The sequence below is a fragment of the Acanthochromis polyacanthus genome, chromosome 3, assembly GCF_021347895.1.
Source record: "Acanthochromis polyacanthus isolate Apoly-LR-REF ecotype Palm Island chromosome 3, KAUST_Apoly_ChrSc, whole genome shotgun sequence".
Lineage (NCBI taxonomy): Eukaryota > Metazoa > Chordata > Actinopteri > Pomacentridae > Acanthochromis > Acanthochromis polyacanthus.
Genome location: NC_067115.1, coordinates 36,123,633 through 36,149,461, shown reverse-complemented (window position 1 = coordinate 36,149,461; position 25,829 = coordinate 36,123,633). Strand labels below are relative to the sequence as shown.

The following is a 25,829-nucleotide window of genomic DNA, read 5'->3' as shown; positions in this document are numbered from 1 at the left end:
AACATATCGTTTTGCATTGTGGCCAAAAAGTTCCATTTTGGTTTCTTCTGACCAGAGCACCTTCTTCCACATGTTTGGTGTGTCTCCCAGGTGGCTTGTGGCAAACTTCAAACGAGACTTTTTACGGATATCTTTGAGAAATGGCTTTCTTCTTGCCACTCTTCCATAAAGGCCAGATTTGTGCGGTGTACGACTGATTGTTGTCCTATGGACAGACTCTCCCACCTCAGCTGTAGATCTCTGCAGTTCATCCAGAGTGATCATGGGCCTCTTGGCTGCATCTCTGATCAGTCTTCTCCTTGTTTGAGGTGAAAGTTTAGAGGGACGGCCGGGTCTTGTTAGATTTGCAGTGGTCTGATACTCCTTCCATTTCAATGTGATTGCTTGCACAGTGCTCCTTGAGATGTTTAAAGCTTGGAAAATCTTTTTGTATCCAAATCCGGCTTTAAACTTCTCCACAACAGTATCTTGGACCTGCCTGGTGTGTTCCTTGGTCTTCATGATGCTCTCTGCACTTTAAACAGAACCCTGAGACTATCACAGAGCAGGTGCATTTATACGGAGACTTGATTACACACAGGTGGATTCTATTTATCATCATCAGTCATTTAGGACAACACTGGATCATTCAGAGATCCTCACTGAACTTCTGGAGTGAGTTTGCTGCACTGAAAGTAAAGGGGCCGAATAATATTGCACACCCCACTTTTCAGTTTTTTATTTGTTAAAAAAGTATAAAATATCCAATAAATTTCATTCCACTTCACGATTGTGTCCCAATTGTTGTTGATTCTTGACAAAAAATTAAAATTTTATATATTTATGTTTGAAGCCTGAAATGTGGCGAAAGGTTGAAAAGTTCAAGGGGGCCGAATACTTTCACAAGGCACTGTATGTGTGTGTGTGTATATATATATATACATATATGAAGCATTTTTAAAGCTGTTACAACCACGATGAGTAAAGAAAACAGCCCTAAGCAGCACTTTTAGTTTAACTAATTGGATTAGACTTCCTAAATTCCTGCTGGAATGCTTTTCCTTCAGTAGAGCTGTTTGGATCTCTGCCCAGGTCAGAATCTTTTTTATGTATTTACTTCACAAAAGTGAAGTTATGATGTTCTTTTCTTTTAATCTTGGCATTTCATTTCTTTAAGAGGTTCTTCATGTAGCCAGATCAGATGTTCCAGATGTTATTCAATTTTCCATTTTGTGCATCTGTAAGAATATAACGGTGACCTAGAAATGCAACTGAAAGAGAAGCTGAGAAAGCTTTGATAATTCTACAAGTTGTTGGTGCTGAGGGATTATATTATATAGAATGCACTTAAAGGGAAGACGTTGACTACTAAGATGTATTTTGGTGTTATGATAAAATGTTTGGTTTGTTATTTTTTCCATTCACAGGTGTCATGGTCGAGCTTTCTTGGCTATTTCTTTTTTATACCAGATGCTTTTGCCTCATAAAGGAGCTGCTTTATGAGGCTGGAAGCAACTGAGTGCAATGAATCTCTAATGAAGTAATGTCCAAACATGATTGTTAGAGAAAAGAGGTTTATTAGTGCTTAAACACAACAGTAGAGAAGGAAACATCAATGTCCTGCTTGGTCAGATGACTGAAACACGCAAAAATCACAGAAAGACAAATTATAAAAATCTGAAATTTTCCAGGGGGATATTTTATTTGATGTAAAATGGTTTCATGACTGAACACAATGAGTGCACGTCTGATGTTTAAGAACCCAGTCCACCAAACTGTTTGACGCCGGCCTGCTGCCCGCCTCCTGCTGTGATGCGGCTGAGGGGGATGAGCTTCATGGTGGTCTCTTTCAGGGAGTACCAGCGGTTGTGCCAGGTGACCCAAATGATGCCGTTGTCGTAGCCAAACTCCCCTGCATCCTTCTCTGTGTATCTGCCACCTGGATAAACACAACACACATGGGTTAGAGTCTGTCTTTGTGCATGTGGAGCTGTCAAAAGCATAATTAACATTTTAAATGTTGTACAGCACTTTGCGTTACATTTTTTGTATGAAAAGTGCTCTATAAATAAAGTTTGATTGATTGATTGATTGATTGATTGAATTACAGTGCTTTAAACTGCAACAATTACATAAATGACCCCCAAATTACAAGATCTGGCAGCGGTTTCGGCCTCCGAGTCTTACCCTGGTAGTATTTTCCATTCAGATGGGCAGCGTGACATCTGTTCATCCACCAGCCAGAGCCGTCCTGCAGAGCACAGTTGCCGTCATACTTGTCGTTGTCCTTGTCGAAAGTGCTGAACTGCATGCCATTGTGCGATGTGTAGAACTTGTCACTGGGGTCATCTCCAAAGTCGAAGCCGTCGAAAGCGTCTCCTGCATCACCGCCAAAGTAGTAACCGTAGGTCAGACGGTACATGTCGGCCTCCGACCCGATTCTGAACATGTTGTAGTCAGCATACCTGAGCAGAGGAGGAGATTTCATGTTGGTTTTTGCAATTTTTTTCCCCCTAACCTCACTATTGGTGGGTCGTGTTTTTCTCCCCCCTCAGTTCTCTGCTTGCATGATCATGTTATCATGTGTCTGCTTATGCATGTACATTGACCAGCTCCAGTGCCTTTTTTGGCTTCCTGTAGAACCAGTCAGGTCTTTCTTTCTCTTGATTCCTAAAGCAATAAAACCACCCATCCTTTCAGAATTCCAGTTAGGAAAATCGGGATATCATGCCTGAAAGATGGGGATGCTATTCCAAACACTGTGGGGCTGGAACGCATCAGCTTACCCTGTGTAAAGGATATGACTTGTGGAGCACAAAGGGGATATATGCTGTATATAATGCTGTTTTGTTATGTTGTTTGAGGACAGGTCTCTTGGGAATGAGACCCCATGTCTCAATGAGATTACCTGTATTAATAAATAAAAAATAAAATGTACCTCTTGTTGCCGTCCCAGTCAACGAGTTCAATCCTCAGCACAGTTGGGAGGGTGGTGGAGCCGGTCAGCAGGTGGATCTTCTCGTTGCCAAGCCAGAACTCCGTGGTGTCGTCTGGGGAGAGATAACCGAAGCCCTCCTTGTACTGGATCCAGTCCTTGTGGAAGTCCACGCTGCCGTCACGTCTCTGTGAAGTGATCAGAATTCATTTGGTTTGTTTCTGCACAGACAAAACGTTTGCCAGATCCTGAAAGACTGGAGCGTAATACTTAAAAGCAACTTAGCTTTCCAATCTTCACTTTATTAACTGACTGCATGAGCATGATTTATTTATTAGTTATCTTTTAAATAAATGTTTTAGTAAGAGAAGCATAACATTTTGAAGTTGCCACATTGTCTTTAATTTTAAGCCATTAGTATATATTTTTTGAGACATTTCAAGTCAACCAAAATGCTAATCTCACTAGAGAAGGCCAAACCTGAACACAAGTTCAGTACCTCACCCAGCCCTAACTGACTAACTTACAAGCTGTTTATCCACTTCACTTACAAAATAATACACAGGAGAAGGGCCATTTTCTTATGTTCTCAGTGTGATACGTACCCTCTGTATTACTGTGAAGCCACGTCCAAAGCTGTCAATCTCACAGTAAACCAGGAATTGCTCTGTTGCCTTCACTGGCCTCACATAATAAAGACCGCTGGTGGTGGCGCCTTTGTTTGCAATGTCCTGGCAGTCTGATTAGGAAAAAAGCATTTATTTGGAGTTACTGACTTGCTGTTTACGATAAATCCGGACATAAACAGTCAGAATAATGTTAGAATTCAGTCTGAATCACTTATTACATAACTATGTCCTCAGAAAATGTAGGTCACCATCTAGAATAAATATGTTTACTCTGGCCTGATGCAGAATATTGATTTTAGTCCCTAACTAAACACTGAACAAGGACAAGGGATGTTCAAACGAGACAAGATTGAGAAACTCCTGGTGAAATGGGAACGACCTGAGGGTCACAGTGGGTCCTTGTCTTGTGTGTTTTTTACCTGTTCCTGTGGTGGTTTGGATCTCAACGGTGTCTTTGCAGGGCTCGCTGCATTTCTGCTGCAGCTCAATGGACAGCTGTTTCAGGACACCCATTCTTTGCTCATTGGATGCTATTAAGGTCTGAAGTTCACTGGAAGGGAGGGGAGCAAACATGAGTTGTACAAACTACACAGGTTGGGTATTGCGGATATTGGATCACAAGAATGCAAAGATACGAAAAAGCAATAAGAAAATCTAGAGAAAGACATAATAGATTATGTAAAGTGTATGGTTTAAGGAGCAAAGGTGTGTGGGTGGCAGATCAAATCACTCCATGTTCTGAGGGCAATTGTGAGCGTGTGGGTGAGGAGGTAGGAGTGCATTGACCTGAAGGCGTAGGTGGCATGAAAGCTGCTTTGTGGGAAAAGTTCCAGTTCATATAAAAGCCTTGCATTCCTGTTATTAAAAGTCTGAGAAGTTAAAGCATGCCACGGCTTCTTCTAGAGAATCATACTCAAGGTAGGAAGCATTTAAACCTGGAGAGCTCATTTCATTTGTAACAACACACCATAACGTACAAGCTATTCATACGTTGTTAACAGAAAGAATCTGCAAAAAATGAACACGTGTAACAGCTACAGGAAAGTAAAACCCATGCAGTGTCAGTGGATCAAAATAAAGGTGCTTTCTCCACTGCTGGATGTTAACTGTGACACTACAAGCAAAACATTTAAAGCACAAATTGGGTACAACTTACAAAATTTGCTGTTCCTGTGCAATGATGGTCTTTTCAAATCGTAAAACATCATCCAGCATATTTGTTGACTTTCTGAAGTACTGGTCTGAAATGAAAAGGCAGCCGAACTTGATGGGTTAGATTATTCAGTCATTTGAATATTCCAGAGAACTTAAATGTGTACATCTGTGTAGAGATAGGTGTTAATGTGATTTAGTTTTACCTGGCTGGCTTGATTTTTGAGCGGAAGTAGCCGAATCTTTCATGTCGGTAATCGTGCTTTCTGCACCTTGAGTCAAGTTGGCAATAGTTTCCAGCTGATTTTGCATATATACCAAATCCCTGTCCACTCCTGGCATGTACCTCAGAAAGTAATCAGCCACTCCACATGTAGTAGGGCAGTACCTTCCCTAGATGTGCACAGAACAGGGAAAAGGCATTTAAAACTGCAAAGGTGCAAAAACATGTCATGTTCAGATTTGTAACTGCAAACTTACAAAGCCATCATTGGGGTTACATGTTGCCACGCTGTCTCCTCGGGTTTGCTGCACGCAAACAGACAAAATGTTAGATTTTTTAACTTAAGAAAAGAGCAAAAAAAATTGAAATCTAAGTGTGGTGACTTACTGCTGAAGAGAAGGAGAAAAGTAACAGAAGTCCTGCTGCTGCTAGAAGTGATGGAGCCATGTTGCCGTGGCCACTGGTTGCGGTTTGGTCTTGTAGAGTGAAGAGCTGCTCGTCTCGGTGGGATATTTATCTGAGCAAGGTCCTCAGTTCAGCCTTTGATAAGGGGTTCAAAGACAAACATCGTCCCACTCACCTTGTTGTGAAACTCTGTGACTCAAATATGGATCATTCCCAGATGTGACAGTTTCGGGAACCGATTTCAGCTACCAGAACACAGCAGTACAGCTCACTGTATATATTTACATTTGTGTACATCCCAGTGCTGGTAACGATGACACAAGCAGTTTATAAAAGAACTGATGACTGAACTTTGTGCTACTTTTGTATGAAAAGTGCTATAGAAATAAACTCTGATTGATTGAACTTTTGTACCAATGACTTGATAACATTTGGATTTGGACTGCCAGCCAAACTGAGCTGACCTGCTCTGTAATACAGTTTATTTACAATACTTACTCATCATTTGATAAAGAATTAAAGACAAATCGCAGCATGAGACAGCATGACGCAATGTACCTTCGTTAAAGGTACATTGTGTGTGTATGTGTGTGTGTGAATGGGTGAATGTGATGCATCATGTAAAACGCTTTGGGCACATTGCAGGTATAGTAAAGCACTATATAAATACAGACCATTTACTATTGTGTCATCAAACAAGACTTGCAAAAGATAGGGACTGTAACACAAGAATGTGGAAATGGGAAAATTAATTATAGACTGGGTATCAAGCAAAACAACAAAAAAACATCTACTATGAATTATATACAAATGCTCAGAGTAAATGAAACCATTTATAGGCCTCCTTTGATTTACTAAATCAATATGGTGAATGAGTATTTTATTATGGGGATTTTCTAACTTAATAAGTCAAAACTATGATTTATTGCTGCAGAATTTGGATTTGCATGATTGAAACTGTTCTCAATACAAATTTTATCTCACCGTGATCATGAGTTTCCCCCCTCTAAGCTCAACAAAGCAGTCATTTGTAGTGTTTTGGCATCAGAGTGTCAGAAAATGCTTCGGCTGTGTGTGATAGCTTGGAGCTGTTTTCAACCAAAGCATGTTGATGAGGCCTCCAGGTTATTCTACCGGCACAACATTATCAGTATTAGGACCATATAATCCTGTACCTCATAGGCTGAATTATTGTAATTCCTGATTATCACGGTGTCCAATAACTGTGTAAAAAAAACCTTGCAGTGAGAATTCTGACAGAGACAGAGCTGAATAAGTTTCTGTTCATCAGCAGAATAGAATTTAAAATCCACCTCGTCACACACAAAGCCCCAAACAATCAATCTCCATTGTATCTTAAAGACCTTATTGCGCCACATTATCCCAACAGAGACCTTTGCTCTCAGACTCCAGGCTTACTTTCAGTTTCTGGAGTTTCCAAAACACAGAATGGGAGGCAGAACTTTCAGTTTTAAGGCTCCTCTGTTGTGGAATCAGCTCTGGAGACAGACTCCTTTCTGCTGTGAGGATTAGATGTAAAGCCTTCATCTTAGATAAAATGGTAAATGGTTGTATTTATATAGTGCTTTTATCCAAAGCACTTTACATGATACATCACATTTACCCATTCACACACTGATGGCAGGAGCTGCCATGCAAGGTGCTAACCACAACCCATCAGGAGCAATTAGGGGTTCAGTGTCTTGCTCAGGGACACCTCGACATGAGCTCGACAGGCTGAGGATCGAACCGGCAACCTTCCAGTTACAAGACAGCAACTCTACCCACTGAGCCATCCGCTCAGCTACCCAGAACCATCCCTTAGTTCTGCTGCGATTGGCTCAAACTGCTGGGGGACATTTCCTTGATCTCTCCATATGCCACCATGCTATTAACCTCTGTCCTGTAGTTTGTGTTTTCTCCTCACTGCAGGTTTTTCTGGCTACAGAGCTGCATGTTCCTTGTCCACAGTTACTGACCTCACCAACCTCCTTACTGTTTGTTCTTCTCTTATCGTTGTTTGTCTGTTTTCTCGCTGCTACCCCATTCTCTCTCTGGCAGATGGCTGCCCTGAGCCTGTAGGTTTCTTCCTAATAAAGAGGTGTTTTATCTTCCAACTGCTGCCAAAGAGCCGCTTCAAAGGGAATTTTGGGAAAAGGGGAATCAAAAAGTGAACTGAACTGAATTAAAGATGTCATTAAAAGTTTATTTTAAACACATTACTTAATCTTGAGGCAACACTGCATATCATTTTTTCTGTACAAACATACATTTTAGCTAGCTCTTATTTTGAAGGTTGCCTGCACTTGTGTGTAAAACCACTAGTGGGAGTGGAACCACGATAAACCAGAAATACAACCACTGAACACACCTTCAAAGTGCAGACTTAATCAGCTTATATAAAAGTGAACTTAACTAAGATGTCTTGTCAATGCTTTGGCACGTTGCAGTCTGTGTTCCAGATGAGTATTTCTGATTTTCTTCCTCTAGTCTTTAGGGAAAATTTGATTTTCTGAGAACATGAAGGAGCATGAAGGTTTATTCTGCAGAAAACACGTGCACAGCTGAGTTATTGTTGACTGAAGTGGAGCCAAATGCTGATTCGAGACAAGAAAGCAAAGGAAGAAAAATCTCCCTAAATAAACAAATAAAGCTCTGAAATTGTCAAATAGAGCAGAATAAACTCAAAGGGGCTGATTTTGGTTTCCAAGTTCTCAAATATGTGCAAGATCGTACAACTGAGAACGAGCAGCAGCATTTTTACAGTAATCATTTGTAGATTTTGAGTATTTGAAGGTGTTTTTTGTCCTGTAATTTAAAGCAGCATTCAGTCACTTTTAGTTCATCTGGAAAAACCTCATTAAGAGTGTCACATTTATCTGCAAGCAGGAGAAGTTCTTGGAAATTTTGTTTTGCAGATGATTTCAGAGATGATGTTTCCACAATGAAAAACTAACCGTAACAATCCTTTAATTCAGGACACTGAGTTCACGTTCTCTTTGTATTTGAGGGAATTTAAGTCTTTGAACAACCCCAGGGCAGTTTATATAAAGTAAAACTAACTTACTATGTGTGGATTTTTTGTGGACTACTTCAGTCAATGTCTGAATAAGGGATTCAGCATTCCTTCAGCGTGGCTTCATGGCAGAAGTATTTGAGACTCTATTTTGACTGAATTGGGAAATAACAGCTGACTGAATGAGAAAGCGGTCAGAGATTTTATTGGGTGTTTGGTCCAAATTGTTTTGGGGTTTTGTGGCCTAGCAGGAGAAAGAAAGCAACAAATGATTTCTCTGAGCAGATATAAACAATAATCAAAGGCAAGACTTGAATATTAGATCATTCAAGCAGGGATGATATTAAAATCATCATCGGTATCATCCAGTAAATATTTGGAAATGAAATATTAGCATCAACCCAAAACGAAAATTGACAGGCAAATAACGCACGTAGGGCTAAAAGCTTGCATTTTTATTGTGAAAATGTGACATAAAAATAAATATGGCCATGACAAAGTATTTGTCGCCTGAGAGAAAGCTTCTATTTTTGCACATTTATCACACATAAATGTTTCAAACCATCATTTAATGTGAGACAAAGATATCCCAAGACAACACAAAATGCAATTTTTAGATGATGATTTTATTTTTTGAGGGAAACATGCTGTTCAGTCTATCTTGTGAAAAAGTAATTGCCCCATTAGCTACCAATCAGCCAAAGGACCAAATTCATGTGTCAGTTGGATTCAGTTCCACCATTCACACCCACAAGAAGAACACGATACCAGCAGTGAAATATGGTGGAGGTAGTGTGATGGTTGGAGGACCTGGACGACTTGTCATCACTGATGGAGCCATGAATTCTGCTCTCTATCAGAAAATCCTCCTGGAGAATATCCACCATCAGTTCATGACCAAAAGCTCAACAGAAATGGTTTATGCAGCAAACAAAGTCTCAAAGCAAGCAAGCAAGTCCACCTCTGAGTGACTCAAAAAGAACTAAATGAAGGTTCTGGAGTGGCCGAGTCAAAGTCTGGAATGGAATCCAGTTGAGATTCTGCATCAAGACCTTAAAAGGACAGTTCGTACTAGAAAACCATCTAAAGCCAAATTAAAACTATTCTGCAAAGAAGAGTGGACCTAAATTCCTCCATAATATTGTAAAAGACTGATCAACAAACATTTAACTGCAGTTTTTGCAGCCAAGGGACCAACCAGTTATTAGGGTCAGGTGGGCGATTACTTTTTCTTAGGGGTGTTATAGATTTTCAATAAATCATCACGTAAAATCACATTTTGTGTTTCGTGGGTTATCACTGTTTAATATTAAATAAATACAAATATTAGTTTGATGATCTGGAACATTTAAGGGTGAGAAATATGCAAAATTAGAAGATTTCTGTGTAAGATGAAATAGTTTTTTTCTTTTGCATAATGAACTTGAACTTTTGGAAAACATTGCACTTCATTTCTGAACCTGCCAGTGGGCCAGTGCGAGAAAAGTAGGAAGAAGAAAATGTTAATTCTACTACAAGAGAGAGCTGAAGCAAAAGCAATGTGTACTTTTTATAACCCTCCTGTCATCCTTTGGGTCAAATTGACCCGTTTCAAAGTTTCAAAAATGTGGAAAAAAAATCTATATATTTTCATAGTGAAAACTTCCACATTTTCAAAAATTTTTTAGGAAATTTTTGAACATTTTTTGGTGGAAAAAAACAAAAAAATGTTTAAGAACATTCAGAAAAAAATCAACCAAAATCCAGTGAATTTCGCTGTCAAATTTGGGGATTTTTTATTTAAAAAAAATAAAACTTTTGAGGGAAACTTTTCAGGAATTTTCTTCCTGAAGATTTTGCAATTTTTATAAATTTGGGGAAATTTTTTCTGAATTTTTGGACTTTTTCAGACAAGGCAACAACATTTTTTGGTGAGGACAACACGAGGGTTAAGTTAGAAGCATCATTTGATGGAAATCAAACATAAATTGATGAATCAGTCAGGTTGTATTTTGCACCTGTTGAATTTCACGCAAAAGTTGAAATATAGTCTCAGTTTAAGACACAATTCATTTGTTATTTGGTGAGTGAAACGTAGAACTACAGCTAATTTTCAGTAAGTAACTGTCATGATGCCATTATGAGTCTCATACTCATATTACATGATCACACAGCTCAACCCTCCACCCACCCTCCTCAGCCACAGTTTGCATCATGACCTCTGGTATTTCTAAAATCCAATCTCTGACCCAGAATAAGGGCTGAATACTAAATGCATCATTTGCTTCAATCACTTTCCAAATGACAATGCAAAGCCAAACATGCAGCTTGATGGATTTTATACAACAGTTTCAATTCTTATGACGTCCGTGACAGTCAGTCGCTGTTGAGGACAACACACACTGCACTTCCTGATTAGCTGGTCTACGTCATGTTCAAAGATAATAGAGTAAACGTACATCTAGAAGATGATTTGAGTGCCGATTGACCTCTTGTCTCAGTCATTTTTGGCTCTTCACATTTTGCTGCTGGGCTTCTTTCAGTGACAGCTGATGGAAATGCATTCTCTTTTTTATTGTAGTAAATTAGTTTTTTTCATAACAAAAGGAAAAAGTCAACAAAACTCTTTTCCACTGCAACATGAAAGTATGCTATGCCATAGGTAAATTTGATTTTGTGCAGTTAGTTTCCCTTCTCTGCACTTGTCTTTCTAGTCTTTCTGTTGTGTTTGCTGTATAGTTTTAAACAGATGTAGTTGTTGGTAACGGTTATTCCAAGGCTTTTCTTCACGGTGCTGCAGGCAAACATACCTTTTTATTACATTAAAACAAACAGTGACGATACTTGTGATAAAATAAAGCGCAATAACAGTTCATCTGCAGGCCCCTTGTTGACACTGGATGATAAATCTTACCTTAACTACCTCTGTGTGACCTGGTTTTATTATGTGGAAAAAAACAGGCTCAGGACGGACGTAAAGCCCCGCTGACCTGAGAATGAACTGCCAGGTCCATGAACCTAAACAGAGCTGAACTTTAGCTGAACTACTCTCTTTGCATGGAAACACCAGATGGAAAGTGTCTCTTTCTCTCTCTAAGTGCCATGAAGACATGGGCACTCTTCCTGAACACCGTGTCCAGGATGTTAAGATGTGTTTTGGGCTGTTGCTGCTGATGCATTCAGACACTTATGCCAGGATGACATTCTTCCATTGTGTGTATAGCGGCTTATCGGGATGCAAAGCAGCAGAAAACTAATACAGAGCGGTAGCTACAATTCCCCGATGTTCACCCTGTAAATCAAACCAGTGGAATATGATGCTGAATCATTGTATTCTCTGAAAAACAGTCACGTCTAAGGGAAATAGATCGACCCCTCAGTAATCAACTTAATTCTCAAGGTTGAAAAGCAAAGCAGGCAAAGTTCCCAGGTGGTACGAACAGGAATTCGATTTAAAGAGCCTTGCTAGGGCCCTCCATCGCCCACAACTCTGAGCCGTTAGACCACGGTGTAAATCTCCCCAGGACTGAGGGCAAAGGTTTGCCGTAATGCCGCATCAGGGTTCAACCTGCGGCCACAGACGGTGTAAGTCGACTCAGCTGAATGTGGTGTGATCTGAGGTAAACCGTGCAAAGAGACTGACACTTTATTGTCCACGTAGAATGGAGAACTTTGGTGAAATAAGGCAACATCTCAGTCATTTACTTAGGTTTTTAGTGGCTCTAGTAGTCTTTAATTTCCTTACACTTGTTCACTTACACACTCCTGGGGTTCACTTAAAGTGACTGAACTTTAAAAAACACTAGAGCTAAAATTTTAGTGAAAGGTCAAGGACAGCTCATGTTAAGTAATTCGCTTACGGTTTAGTTTATTTTGTCACTGGTGGCACACCTACTGTACAAACAGTGATATGGGAGAATGATCCCTTCATGTCTTGTATAGTGCCATATACTCATTAATCACACTTCCTCAAAAGTATGGCATGCTTTGTGGGTCAAACTCGCTGTCTCAGGTAAAAAGCAGCTGGTCTAAGTTACATACCAGCAATCATTTATCCCTATTGCAAGGATTTTTATCGAATGTAGGTCAGAAAATGTACGGAAACAAATGAGCCAATGACACAAGATCAAAAAGGCTGCAGTGTTTCTCCGAGTATTTGGGTTAAATGATGAGTGTGGAGCTGAAGTCTACAGGATTAAGGTAATCTGGTGGAAGGAATGTTTTATCTCATCATATGGTTCCTCTGGGAAAGTACAAACCGTCAAACGCAACTTGTTTTCGGCTGGTCTGACCCTGGATTGATTTTTGGGTCAGAAAAGGCTGCCCACCGGGAGTCAACAAAATCCATTCTGCCTGGAAAATAAACAGCTTAACTGTCTAATTAAAAATTACACATTAAAACCACTATTAACATGACAACGATCAGTTCAGCAAAGTGGAAAACAGCCCGACTGAGAGCAAAGATTTTGCTTCCATCAATATTTCACTTTGTTATTTTATCTTTTATTATATATATAGCCATTGTCCAGTGCTTTAGTTTGTTATGAACCCAAATTTGAACCTGTGTTTTGACCTTGTACAGATGTTAATTTTGTAGAGACATTACATTTAATAAACAGTATTTCAGCAATGGTGGAGACGTGTCAGTGACATTTTCTCCTTTTATTCATTAAAAAAAAAGCATGGGGAAAAGCATTTCCTTAAGTTTCTGCTAGTTTCATGACTTGCTTTAATCAGTTCATCCATCTACAACGTGAAATGTCAGCAGTGATCCACTTGTTCTGTTTAAGTGAGTTTGTTGCTTTGAGGTCAAGCCCAGAATTCTGCTACAATAAAATATTGATCTTATTACCCTGAACTGATCTCTTGTACATATTTCTGATACCTGCTGTTATTAATATGTGCCACCAACATCTGAAAAGGCCAGTGAAGAGAATACAAGCCTCTCTCGGTGTACTGCTCCTTTACAGATACAAGTCAGAACATCCTGTAGCTAAAACAGTTAGTTAAAATCTGCAGCTGCAACAGATAAGGTCGCAAGTAAGAGATCAGCGTCTACACAACATTCAGCAAGTTGTATTTTTACATCATTTCCCCCCTGTTTATCCTATGGCTAAGCTTAGAAAATAGAATTATTTGTGAATAGTATACAGCAATGTGACTTCACCTCATCACCACTTCTTTCAATTTTCAATGAAAAGATCCTTTTCAACATCACGTTATGCAGCGAAGATAGATAGATAGATAGATAGATAGATAGATAGATAGATAGATAGATAGATAGATAGATAGATAGATAGATAGATAGATAGATAGATAGATAGATAGATAGATAGATAGATAGATAGATAGATAGATAGATAGATAGATAGATAGATAGATAGATAGATAGATAGATAGATAGATAGATAGATAGATAGATAGATAGATAGATAGATAGATAGATAGATACATTGATTACAAAAGACCATACAATTATCTGAGGGTGGACTCGGTGGTGGAGTTGGCTTATGGCTCAGAGATTCTGGTCAACCACATGGATAAAGTGTGCAGCCAGCCTCCCCTGGATGGGGACGAGGTGGCATGAAGGGCTGAGAAGCTCCTAGGATCCGTCACCTACAGCTTGCTGGTTGAACAAACATCAGTAAGGTTCTGCTTCAGCCATCAGGAAGCCAACTCCAGCTCCGATCTGGAATGTCATGTGAGTGTTATCTGCAAGCTTCTACTGGGTGAGAGTGAGGGCTCCACAAATTAAATTGTTATGACAGACAAAGTTTATCAGATCCAGATTTATACTGATTGAACACTAAGGACAGATAATGAAGGTAATAGCAATCAGGTCTCTAAGTTTATACTCATCTGGCACTCCTCACCCACATCATCCATCTAGATGGTAAAGGTGATAGCATCAATGTCATCATCAGTTAGGGACTGACAATTTCTTGGGTTTTTTGGCTGATTTACCTGCTCATGGAATTAGCAGAAAAGGTTGCACAAGCATAGTTGTAGCACAGGCATCTGACCAGGTGACAGACACTGTGGGATGCAAATTTGTCACATTTCCACAAACTCACCTAATATCTGCAACTGCATACGATTGAGTCCCATCGAGCCCAAGAAAAAAAACAAGAAAACATCCCTATGTCTCATCTTCATGGCTCCTCCTTGCTAGCTACAGCTTTTACTATTGCCACTCTATGTTAGGTTGGATTCTTCACTGAATTTGAGATGTGTGTCCCTGACAGAGAACACTGATAGTATAATATGTAATTTATTAACTTATCCTTTCCTGTAAGTACTGGATCTACATGTGGTCGACCCTACTGAATCTCAAACAGTGAATTACCCCTAGAGCTCGGTGCTCAGCGTTACTAATGGGGGGACATTAGTCTCATGTTCTCTGTTTCTGAAACAGCTTTCCTCAGCTTGGACTTAATCCTGTCTTCTTTCTTTCCACTCTAACCCTGCTGATTGAGGTTGAGAACTGGATGATTCTGGATACAGCAGTTTTATGCCATTCTTCTTTGAAAAAACTTCTCAAATCTGTTAGATTGCACATGTATCTTGGGTCAAGCTACAAATTTTCACTTGGATTGAGATCTGGACTCTAACTCGGTGTCGAGTCCAAAACATTCACCTTGTTGTTTTTATCTTAAATCATTTCTGTGCTTTGGCTGTTTGCATTGCTCATTGTTGGAAAATAAATCTTTCCCAAGTCGCAGTCCTCTAACAGACTGGTTCAGGTTGTCTTCCAGGATTTCTGTATATTTTGGTGCATTTACTGTATTTCACACTCTACCTTCACACGCCTTCCTGGACCTGCTGCTGAGAAATATCTGCACATAACAATAATAATGGATTAGATTTATATAGTGCTTTTTTGGGCACTCAAATCACTTCACAATGGATCCATTATTCATTCACTCACACATTCTCACCCTGGTGGTGGTAAGCTACATTTGTAGCCACAGCTGCCCTGGGGCAGACTGATGGAAGTGTGGCTTCCAATCCTCGCCAACGGCCCCTCCAACTCCTCCAATCCTAAAAAGGATTTAAGATCTTATTTCAGAATACATTACCAAAAGAAACAATCGAAAACATTTAAGTGGAAAAGAAGAGCTTAATTGGAGCTATAAATATCACATATAAAGGCACTTTTTAAAATTTTGAACAGATGGCAAAAATGAGGGGTTGGAGGGGCCAACCACTGAAGGCAAGTCAGGTAAAGTGTCTTGCCCAAGGACACAACAGCACATGACTAGGACAGAGCGGGAATCAAACCACCAACCCTTCGATCATTAGACAACCTGCTCTACCACCTGAGCCACAGCCACCCACATCATGCTGCCGCCACCATGGGGATGGTGTATTACGTATTTGTGATGACACGCAGTGTTTTGGCTATTTTAGTCTCACCAGACCAAAGAATTTTGTTTCAGTTGATTTCAGAGTTTTCCATATGCCTTCTGGCAAACTTGAGTAGTTCTTGAGTCAAGAATTAATAAGAGTTGATTTTCACTGTGGCTTTGACTGGTGAAGAATCTGGGCAACAGTTGTTGTTTGCACACTTTTTCCCGCTAAAGCCTGTAACTTTCAGAGGAGCCATGGGTGTCTTGGTGGCCTCCTGACCCACCCTAGTCGTTTTTTGTATATGGTCATTCTGTTTAACTGTGTGGCATCTAGCATGAATTAGCTGCTCCTGTGTTGAACTAGGTGACGCACTTTCAATATTACATGCAATTATGTCGTTTACAATTCGTTAACAGCACTTTGTGGAAATCTATTTTCAGTCTGAATATGAATAAATCTTTTACTGTAGATTGTTGCCACAAAAACTGAAATAAACTAACCTTGGTTGGAAAGCAATAAGACTACATAATAGCGATAATCTTTATAGTCACCATAGCACTGAGGCCTTTTGGACACTGGAACAAAATTTTATTAATATATTTTCACAACATCAGTTTAATTTTCTTCAGTAACCTTAGTCTTCTGTCTTTTTTGGTCACTGCTTATTGGCTGGGGGTGAAAAAAATACTAGACAGTCAAAAACAAAAAGGGAGAAGAAAGATTTATACTTAAAACTGTCAGTTTAGAATCAGTTACAGAATAAAAGATCTTTATAAAGGATGACCTAACAGCAAGTGGAACCCTAAGTTTTAAATTCGAACTTATTTTGTGTTTTCAGCTATATCTTTAAACCTTTCTGTCTCTCTCTGCATATATATCACATTTATTTAATCTCACTTAAGACTTTAGATTTTCTCAATTAAAGGCCTACTTTATTGTAATTATCTTGTTTTGTCCATTTCATGAGAAAGGGTTTAGTCATGAACAAATGCACGTCTGTGCACCAAAGGAAAAGAATGCATCAGTGAATAAATACAAGATGCTGAGGAGGTGAAGAAATAAAGTGAAATGAGCACGTGCACAAGGTCCCTCGTGGCCAATCATGTCCTTCGGATTTCCTCTCAGCTTATTCTCCTCCTCGTGCCACGGTGGATAAAAAGCTCATTTCACTGCTGCACGTTCCAAAATTTCCCTCTGAGACTCTCACGATGCTGCAGCTGCTGACATTCCTGGTGGAGAAGTTCTCTCTTCTCTCCAACTTCAAACTTTTCGAGTCCAGCTGGTTGGACGGTGAGTGTCCTGCGCAGCGCGTTCCAGTGCCGCCGCTCCGGAGAGGAGACCTGCTGGAGGTCCCCAGAACCATCTTCACTCACTTTGGCATCTATTTAGGTGACAATAAAGTCGCCCACCTGATCCCTGACATCCTCCCTGTGTTTACCAACAACAACAAGCTCATCAGCTCCGTCATCACCAACAACAGACTCATCCTCGGCTGCATGTACAAGTGCGCCACGGTGCGCGTAGACACTTTGGAGGACTTTGCGTATGGCTCCAACATACTGGTTAACCGCATGGATAAGATGATGAAGACGCATCCGTTTCCCAACGACACAGTCGCCAAGAGAGCAGAGAAACTCCTCGGAGCTTTCCCGTACAGTCTGATGTGGAATAACTGTGAGCACTTTGGGACTTACTGCAGATATGGAACTTCAGCCAGTCGGCAAACAGAAAAGGTATAGATCCGGCATCACTGAGGTTAAAAAAACTGCATTGCATTCTGCATGTGACATCAGTACAGGCTGTGTTCAAATGCACAGTCACCTTTTAAAGTCTGTTGCAGTTAGTTTAGCCATGGCTGGATTAGAGGGGTCCTTAAGGCAGAAACAACCAGGACTTACATTCCAGCAGTAGTAAAACCTGGACCCAGGTTTTCTGTTTGACAACCAGAGTGGAATAGTTCCAAAACACAACTTTATTTGGGGGGAAAAAGCATCATATAACCACATTGTCTTAAACTTTTGACATCCATCCATCCAAGCATTGTGGACACATGTACAAGGCAGATCATTAGCTAATAAACAGGGTTTCTCACAGGATATAGTTCAGCAAAAATGGTAATCCACGTGCTCAGTTTGTAATTATGTGCCTTGATGATGGTTTGAACAATATCCACACCCAATTATTTAATCTCTTGTGTGCAGCTTCTGGTGCACCCTCCTGAAAAAATGTGCAACTTGCACCACTTCTAGCAAACAACAAGCGGTGAACTTGGGTTTTTAGGGGCCTCTGGAAGTCCTGCAGCCGACTAATCCAGCTCGGCCTAGAGTTGATCCGATGCTGCATGCGGTGGCTATGTCACCACATGTTGTTGTTATTGTTCAGCAGTTAATCCCAAGTTTGAAAGTGACTCTCAAAGTCACTTGCAGGGCGATGACCAATTATTCCAATTATACAATGTTCATATTTAGCAGAAAACACAACATAATTCTTCTGTTTTCTTTCCCTTGCAGTTCTGTCAGTGCCTGAAGTCCATCATCAGAGACCAGCGCAGCATCATTGTCTCGGGGCTGCTTGGAATCGTCTCCATCGTCTGCTTCGGAACGACCCCTTCAACTATTTTACCCACAGTTCTTGTTCCCTTCGCTCTGTGGATGGCTGGCTAAAGGAAGCCACCTGAAGGAACCTGTAAAAAAACTGAACTTTTACTTTTTGCAGAAGACTGACTGGAAACCTCCCCGCAATGCGTGCTCTCTCGTCATGCAATTCTGCTTTTTAGTTTTACTGTTCAGACAGAGTTGACTGTTTTGTGCTGTGACATGCATCAATCATTTCTTTTTGTATTCCCAAAAAAGTCTGAGGAAATACACAAAATCTCTGATATAAGGTTACATTGCTAATCTAAATTGCTTGTCACAAAACTGAGTGAACAGTGAAGTAAAAGTGAAATATGCTGTAAATATACTTATAGAGGTAATTTTATAGTTTGCTAAATATGAAGCTGTGAATATGACAATTACTTAATAAACAATTTATTTTTATTTTTGTGTCTTTTGTGAGCCTGACTGTTCATGCATCTCCAAACTTCCAATGAACACATAAATAATCAGTCACAATAGCAGATATGTGGGTATAGCTGTGAAAGCATCCTAAACAATAACATAGATTGTGTGTATATTTGCACTATAAGCTCTGGAAGAGAACATTAAATAATAATAATAATAATTAAACTTTAATGTAGCTGCATCATCAAACTTAATGGTCATTTGTTCTATAAATTCATATATTTGACTATATGTTGGGAATAATTTAGGTGAAATATGTTCCTAGAGTTGTAAAATATGCAGAAGTTTCAGTCAGAAAGTGCTGAATAACGATGAAACAAATACAAACCAATCTTGTTTTATTAATAACAAAGCCTGTTTAATTGGGAATGATGGCCCAATATGTGACCTTTTAAATCAGGATTTCACTTGTTGCCAGGTAAGTCTTCTTAATGAGCAGCGTTGACCTTAATACACCACAAACAAGGCCCAAGTTTCAAAATCCAGCCACACAGCAAAGTGATTAGAGAAAGCTCCTTTATTCCTATCAAAATCATACTCAAACGTTGACCAATTCTTAAACCTCTTAATCCCACCGACTCCTCCCACGTCCATCACAGATAAAATGCTCAGGCGGCAGGTTGTTTGCTTCACACTGCCATCATGTTTCTCTACCAGCTGCTCAACTTCTTCTTCGTGTCTTCCAAAAAGGAAGAGGAATCCAGTTATGACCTGTCTCTATACAAGCGCGGCGATTTGTTAGAAGTGCCCAGGACGTTGTTTACTCATTTCGGCATCTACCTGGGTGACAACCGTGTGGCCCATCTCATCCCGGACATCCTACCTGTGATCTCCAGGGACAAATCCTCTATTGCCAAGATGGTGACAAACAACCGTCTGCTGCTGGGGGTCATCACCAAAGCGGCCAGCGTTAGGGTGGACTCGGTGGCGGATTTTGCTTATGGCTCAGAGATTCTGATCAACCACATGGATAAAGTGTGCAGCCAGCCTCCCCTGGATGGGGACGAGGTGGCACGAAGGGCTGAGAAGCTCCTGGGATCCGTCACCTACAGCTTGCTGTGGTACAACTGCGAACACTACGTCATGTACTGCAGATATGGGATGGCCATCAGCTACCAGACATACCAGGTTTGTCAAAAAAAAATGCTTGATCACTGAAGTTGACTCTCTTGTGAGGTGTGTCCTCAAAAAGAATCTGTAAAAAATAGTAAAATGTGAAAATAGTGCCAGAAAAAATACATTAAATAATAGTGTATCACCGTAATGTTAAAATTAATATATCAAAAAGGTGAAAATAATACCAAATATGTGGAGAATAAGAATATTTTTAGTGAAATAAACCAGGGTCATTTTACAGTAACACAGTGTAAAAGAGCAAATTGTTTAGAAAAATGAAGAATTTTTAAGTGGTCATTATTTACAGTTTGTGCCAGTTTTCTTTTTATTTATTTTTTTTATAGTCAACATGTAAATTATTACTTATTTCTTTATTATTACGCTTATCTGCAATTTCATAAAACAGGGAGTATCTGCAGAAGAACAGCTTACATTTTTCAAAAAATGTCAAGAGTTGTTCAAGTAATGGCAAATATCTGTAAACAACATTTTTTGCTGATTTAAATGCAGTAAAAATTGGTGTATTTTTGCATTTAAACACTGCAAAAAAAACAATTAATATTAGTAATAATATTGATTTTTGATGTCAACAGTATTGACAGTTTTGGCCACTTTTTTAATAGTTAGCATGTAAATGCTAACTACTGGCTGTAAATTTTTTCTTATCTGTAATTCACAAAACAGGGAATATTTGTAGAAGACTTTAAAAAAACAATTTCTAATTTTCAATATTTATTTATTATTTATTTCAACATTATGCTTTTCAAAGAATGGCAGATATCTGCTAAATAATGATAATGAAACGTGCAGTTACATTCAGTAAAATACAGATTTTTGTCATTATTTACAGTTTGGCCTTTTTAACAGTTAACATGGAAATTATTAATAAAAAATAAACAAGGACAACTAAATTACAGTAAGTTGTAGAAAAAAAACCCTTAAAACTTGAAACATAATTTTCACAGTGTATGAGGCATCTAATGCGAAACCAATTTTGAAAAAAAATGTATTAATACCCACTGCCTACTTTTTCAGGTACACCAATCCAATGCAATCCAGTGTGACAGATAACACTGGGAAGAATATTGGCAACACTTTAATGTGTGATACAGTCGCCACCATCAACTACTATGAACTCGATAATAAACATACAGTTATCACTTGTTGGACGACGTCAACAAAACCTGAAAACTGCATAAAAGTTGGATTCTGTTAGATTTCAGAGGTACATAGCAAATAAAGTCGTTAAAAAAACTTAACACACATTTCTGTGGAAAGACAGATTCATTTTTTCAATCCATTACACACTACCGTTCAAAAGTTTTCTTAGAAATGTCCATATTTTTGAAAGAAAAGCATTTTTTCTAATGAAGATAACAATAAATGAATCAGAAATCCAGTCTAGACATTGTTAATGTGGTAAATGACTATTCTAGCTGGAAACGACTGATTTTAATGGAATATCTCTATAGGGGTACAGAGGAACATTTCCAGCAACCATCACTCCTGTGTTCTAATGCTAGATGTTAGCTTATGGTGCTGAAAGGCTCATTGCTGATTAGAAAACCCTTTTGCAGTTATGGTAGCACTTGAATAAAAGTGTGAGTTTTCATGGAAAACATGAAATTGCCTGGGTGACCCCAAACTTATGAACATTAGTGTAAGTGTTTTTATCTATGCATCCTGGAGGCTGTTGCATCAGAAAGGTCACATGCAACAAAATTCATTGCACGTGCAGCATTTGCAACCCAGAGAAAAGCCGAGTTAAGCTAAATGTTCTTATTACGGCGTGAGACCGAAGAAAACAGCACTATTTCACAAAGAGTGGCTGCTTTAATGCGCATATTTAGAGTATTCAGACGTGCTCATGTTCAGGTGTTTGCTTCAGCCCACAGTAATGAGCATGAACTTTCAAGTATCCGTGAGGCGAGCAGCTCCATCTAGTGTTAATTTAGGCCCAAATTTGCTGCCACCTTTCACAGCAGATTCACTCCACACTTTGTAAAACAGCCCGATTCTGCTCTTTTTCAGTTCTGCACAATTGTCCGGAAGATTGTGTTTAGCCAGATGAGTGCCTACGTGACGGCGCTGTGTGGAGTGTGCACCATGCTGTATCTGGGCTGCGTGACGCCGCTGACGGTTTTACTGACTCTGCTCGTCTCATTCACCATCTGGATGGCGGCCTAATGACCTCTGGAGAGAAAAAGACTCAAACAAAGTCCTGTGGTTTTGCAGTGTGTCTAAAGGCATTAGGAAACAAATCCACTCACTATTATAGAAATGCCTGTGTTTTACTTTTCAGGCTTTTTGTGTACTTTTTATTCATGAACTGCAACTGTTTAATTAATCAGTCTGCTCTTTATTGTAATGCTGCTGTAAGCCTTTTGATTGCTCAGATGTTTAATTTTGCCCGTTTTTCATCATTAACGCTCACAAGGCTCCAATATTCAACATTAATCTCAATGCAGCAGGTTGCAAATGAATTTAGACTCAGTACAGTTGCTTTTGTGTGGTGGTACGTGTATATTTCTTTTGGCCTTATAGAAAACTCAAAGGATACTTTTATCTCCTTCACAATGACTGAAAAAAGCAATCAGTCAGATTCCACTCTTACATAACGCTGTAGCTTAAATGCTGGCTCGGACAAAGTGCAATAATTTTCTCCTCTTGTGATATAATTGTGATAAATTAGTCACATTTCGTTTGACAGTGCATTAAAAATGTATTTCTACCTTCTCCTTGCTTTGTCTCTATTGATGGTTTTGAACAGCTCTGAACTTTGCGAGATAAAAACAGGATTTAAAATATATAAAAAAGACCTTTGGAAAATACAGTGAAATACAAGCTTGGACAAAAACAGCCACAGAGTTCAGTGTTTCAGTGTAAGCAAAGTAGAAATGCGATAAATCAAATTTAATGATGATCAAGAAGAATTAGTTAAACAGTCTGAATCGTGAATTATTAATCCTGCTTATGGCCAAAGGAACTGCATTAAAAATAGTGTCACGATGCACTTAGTGGTAAGAAAAATGATCATAAATCATTAATAACAAGTCAATAAATCTTTATTATAGTTTGTTTCGGATGATCTGTCTTTGCTTGGAAAGCTTTTAGATTTATTTAAGTTCTTAATGGACCTCAAACTGAACTAAAGTCAGTTTCTAGATTTAGAATATTAGATAATAATCTTGCAGTTATGTGAAGAATCAACAGGTCGGTATGAGGAAATGTATAGTAAATATAAACAAACTTTACTGTGTCATTACATCCAAGATTTAGCTGTAGACAGACAATTAAAGCAGGCATCTGCATCAACGTCCAATGGGACAAAAGATGAGACAAAAAAGCCCATAAAGTACCCAAAAGAGCCAAACAGTCAGGAAATGGAAAATGTGGAACAATGAGTAGTTGTTAAACACGCAGCCCGTCCCAAAAAAAAGTCGCACACTCGAATCTTTCTTTGGACCACCTTTAGCTCTGAGAACCACACATGTCCGTCGTGGCATCATTTCGATAAGCTTCTGCAAGGTCACAACATTTATTTCTATCCAGAGATGCATTTTCCAACAAGATCTTATACTGATGATGGGAGAGTTGGACAAAGTCTTCTCCAGCACATCCCAAAGATTCTCAGTGGAGCTGAGGTCTGGACTCTGTGGAGGACTATCCATGAGTGAAAATGACGTCTCATGCCCCCTGATCCACTCATTGACAACGTGAGCCCCATGAATCCTGGCATCGTCATCTTGGAACATGTCCATGCCATCAGGGAAGAAAAACTCCTGAGCTGACCTCATTCTTTGGGAACATAACGTTGCTGAACCTGACCAACCCCAGATCATAATCCTAACCCTCACAGGCTTGGAGGCACTAGACATGAAGAGTTCATCACTTCATCTGCCTCTCTTCTTACCCTGATGCCCCCATCACTTTGGAACAGAGTAAATCTGGACTCATCAGACCTCATGACCGACTACAGGGGCGTCACTAGGCTTTAAGGACGGGGGGGGGTTTCGCCCCCAGGAGACCCACATGATGTGAGTCAACGTTTAATTTCACAAACAGCTAACAAAAACTGAGAAATTGCTCTTCCACTTTTTGGACAGATTTAGATTTATTCAGAGCTACTTTACTGTGTAAATGTTTTAGGCCACAGTGGCCATGACTTTATTTGAAAATTTTGAGGTTACCAGAATGCAGGAAATAGGAATTATTGTTCCTATTTCCTGCATTCTGGTGTATTTTAAGAGCATTTTGCCCTTTTAAAAATCTTATTATTGAGATAACATTAAGGGATAATAAAAAAAAAACCTTGAGCTTAAAAAAAAGCAGAAAAAAAAACAGAGCAAGGGCAGGCAGTACTGAAAATGGTTCTTCATGTAAAATATGGATGAAAGTTCTGTGGCTGGATGAGCACAAAACATTTCAATATTTTCCATAAATATATGTATAATTGAAAAACCTCCAGCAACCACTTTGTAACATTTGTCTTGGAGGATTTTAATCCACACACTCAACAGCTTCAATTAACCACATCAGCCAACTAAACAATAAAAAGTGCTTAAGCAAAAGCAAAACATATCTTCATAACTTAAAGCATCCATTCACTGAACAGAATTACACTCAGACACTAAACTCTCTATTAAATGTCAAAACAATCCATATGACTCTAAAAATTCAACAGCTTTACAAACTCTAAGATTAAACTCTCCACAAGGATCCAAAATAAGTTGGACTTCTGCATGAGAGCTTTAAGCATTCTTCATCTACTCCATGAAAAGTTTGGTCAATAAATAAGACAAAAGCTAATATTTTCAGCTGAACTAACACATGTTGTTGTAAACTTACTCTGTCAATAGCCCCCTAACCCCCTGGAAACCAGGGTTTGTCCTGTTTTTGTGTCGCTCCTCGGTGACCCAAGACAGAATGGTTTTTTTTTGAGCAACACACCATACTATGACATTTTTACAGTGAAGGTTCTACTATGAGGGCTGCACAGTGAAATAGTGGTTAGCACGTTCGCCTTGCAGCAAGAAGATCCCAGGTTCAAATCCCGGCCTGGGCCTGGGCCTGGGATCTTTCTGCATGGAGTTTGCATATTCTCCCTGTGCATGCGTGGGTTTTCTCCGGGTATTCCAGCTTCCTCCCACAGTCCAAAAATATGCTGAGGTTAATTAATTACTCTAAATTGTCCATAGGTGTGAATGTGAGTGTGATTGTTCGTCTGTATATGTAGCCCTGCGACAGACTGGCGACCTGTCCAGGGTGTCCCCTGCCTTCGCCCGAGTTAGCTGAGATAGGCTCCAGCGACCCTAGTGAGGATAAAGTAGTCTATAGAGGATGGATGGATGGATGGTTCTACTATGAAACCAGTTTGACATGTAGGCGTTCTTTGTGTGAAAACTCAGAGATTTCAGGTATAAGAAGGTGGTTTTCAACTTTAAACTAAGGCCCCATCCACACGAAGACAAAACGCTTAACAGTTTCAAAAACGATCGCCATAAAGACGAAGGCATCTCAGAAATTGTGTGCGTCTACATGATTGCACTCGATACGCATGGAAATGCTGTAAAACACATGCTAGACCTCGAGGGGCGCTATAATGATATGATGGAAACACGCACAAACAGAAGAAAAACAGTGGGCATGCACACTTGCGGCAAAAGTTGTAAACAGAGACCAAGCCGGGAAGTAAATAAAGTGCCATAATGTGTCCTCGATAATTGTTTGTTTAACTCGGTGGTGACTGAGAAGAAGGAGATTTTGCTGCAACAGGGATAGTAGGGTCACTAATTTCATCAGCACATTTGCTACACTGCGTGTGGCGCATGCGTGTCAATGAAGATACGAAACTATGATGTAAGCGTATCTGAAAATAGCAGATAGCCAATAAACACGGAGCTACGTATATGGCGTTTCAAAATTTTTCCACTCTGGAACCTGGTTTCAAAAATGATTGTTTACAGACCCCCAAAACCCCGTC

General features: G+C 39.5%; 3 protein-coding genes across 3 annotated transcripts; 2 read left to right on the top strand and 1 right to left on the bottom strand.

Moving 5' to 3' along the window:
- Positions 1 to 1,536: 1,536 nt before the first annotated feature.
- fgg (fibrinogen gamma chain) lies at positions 1,537 to 5,461 on the bottom strand. The gene is made up of 9 exons (XM_022212624.2): positions 5,306 to 5,461; positions 5,176 to 5,223; positions 4,902 to 5,088; positions 4,700 to 4,784; positions 3,963 to 4,093; positions 3,520 to 3,653; positions 2,918 to 3,102; positions 2,167 to 2,444; positions 1,537 to 1,918 (listed from the first exon to the last, which is right to left on the bottom strand). Exons 1-9 carry the CDS (start codon positions 5,363 to 5,365, stop codon positions 1,734 to 1,736), a joined length of 1,293 nt encoding a protein of 430 aa, XP_022068316.1. The 5' UTR covers positions 5,366 to 5,461; the 3' UTR covers positions 1,537 to 1,733.
- An 11,107-nt stretch (positions 5,462 to 16,568) lies between these two features.
- Positions 16,569 to 18,706, top strand: lrata (lecithin retinol acyltransferase a). Its single transcript, XM_022212634.2, has 2 exons — positions 16,569 to 17,401; positions 18,179 to 18,706. The coding sequence occupies exons 1-2, from the start codon at positions 16,877 to 16,879 to the stop codon at positions 18,329 to 18,331; spliced, it is 678 nt and encodes a 225-aa protein (XP_022068326.2). The 5' UTR covers positions 16,569 to 16,876; the 3' UTR covers positions 18,332 to 18,706.
- A 666-nt stretch (positions 18,707 to 19,372) lies between these two features.
- On the top strand, positions 19,373 to 22,582 carry si:dkey-30k22.5 (lecithin retinol acyltransferase family protein). Its single transcript, XM_022212635.2, has 2 exons — positions 19,373 to 19,858; positions 21,878 to 22,582. The coding sequence occupies exons 1-2, from the start codon at positions 19,373 to 19,375 to the stop codon at positions 22,031 to 22,033; spliced, it is 642 nt and encodes a 213-aa protein (XP_022068327.1). The 3' UTR covers positions 22,034 to 22,582.
- The last annotated feature ends 3,247 nt before the right edge of the window (positions 22,583 to 25,829 follow it).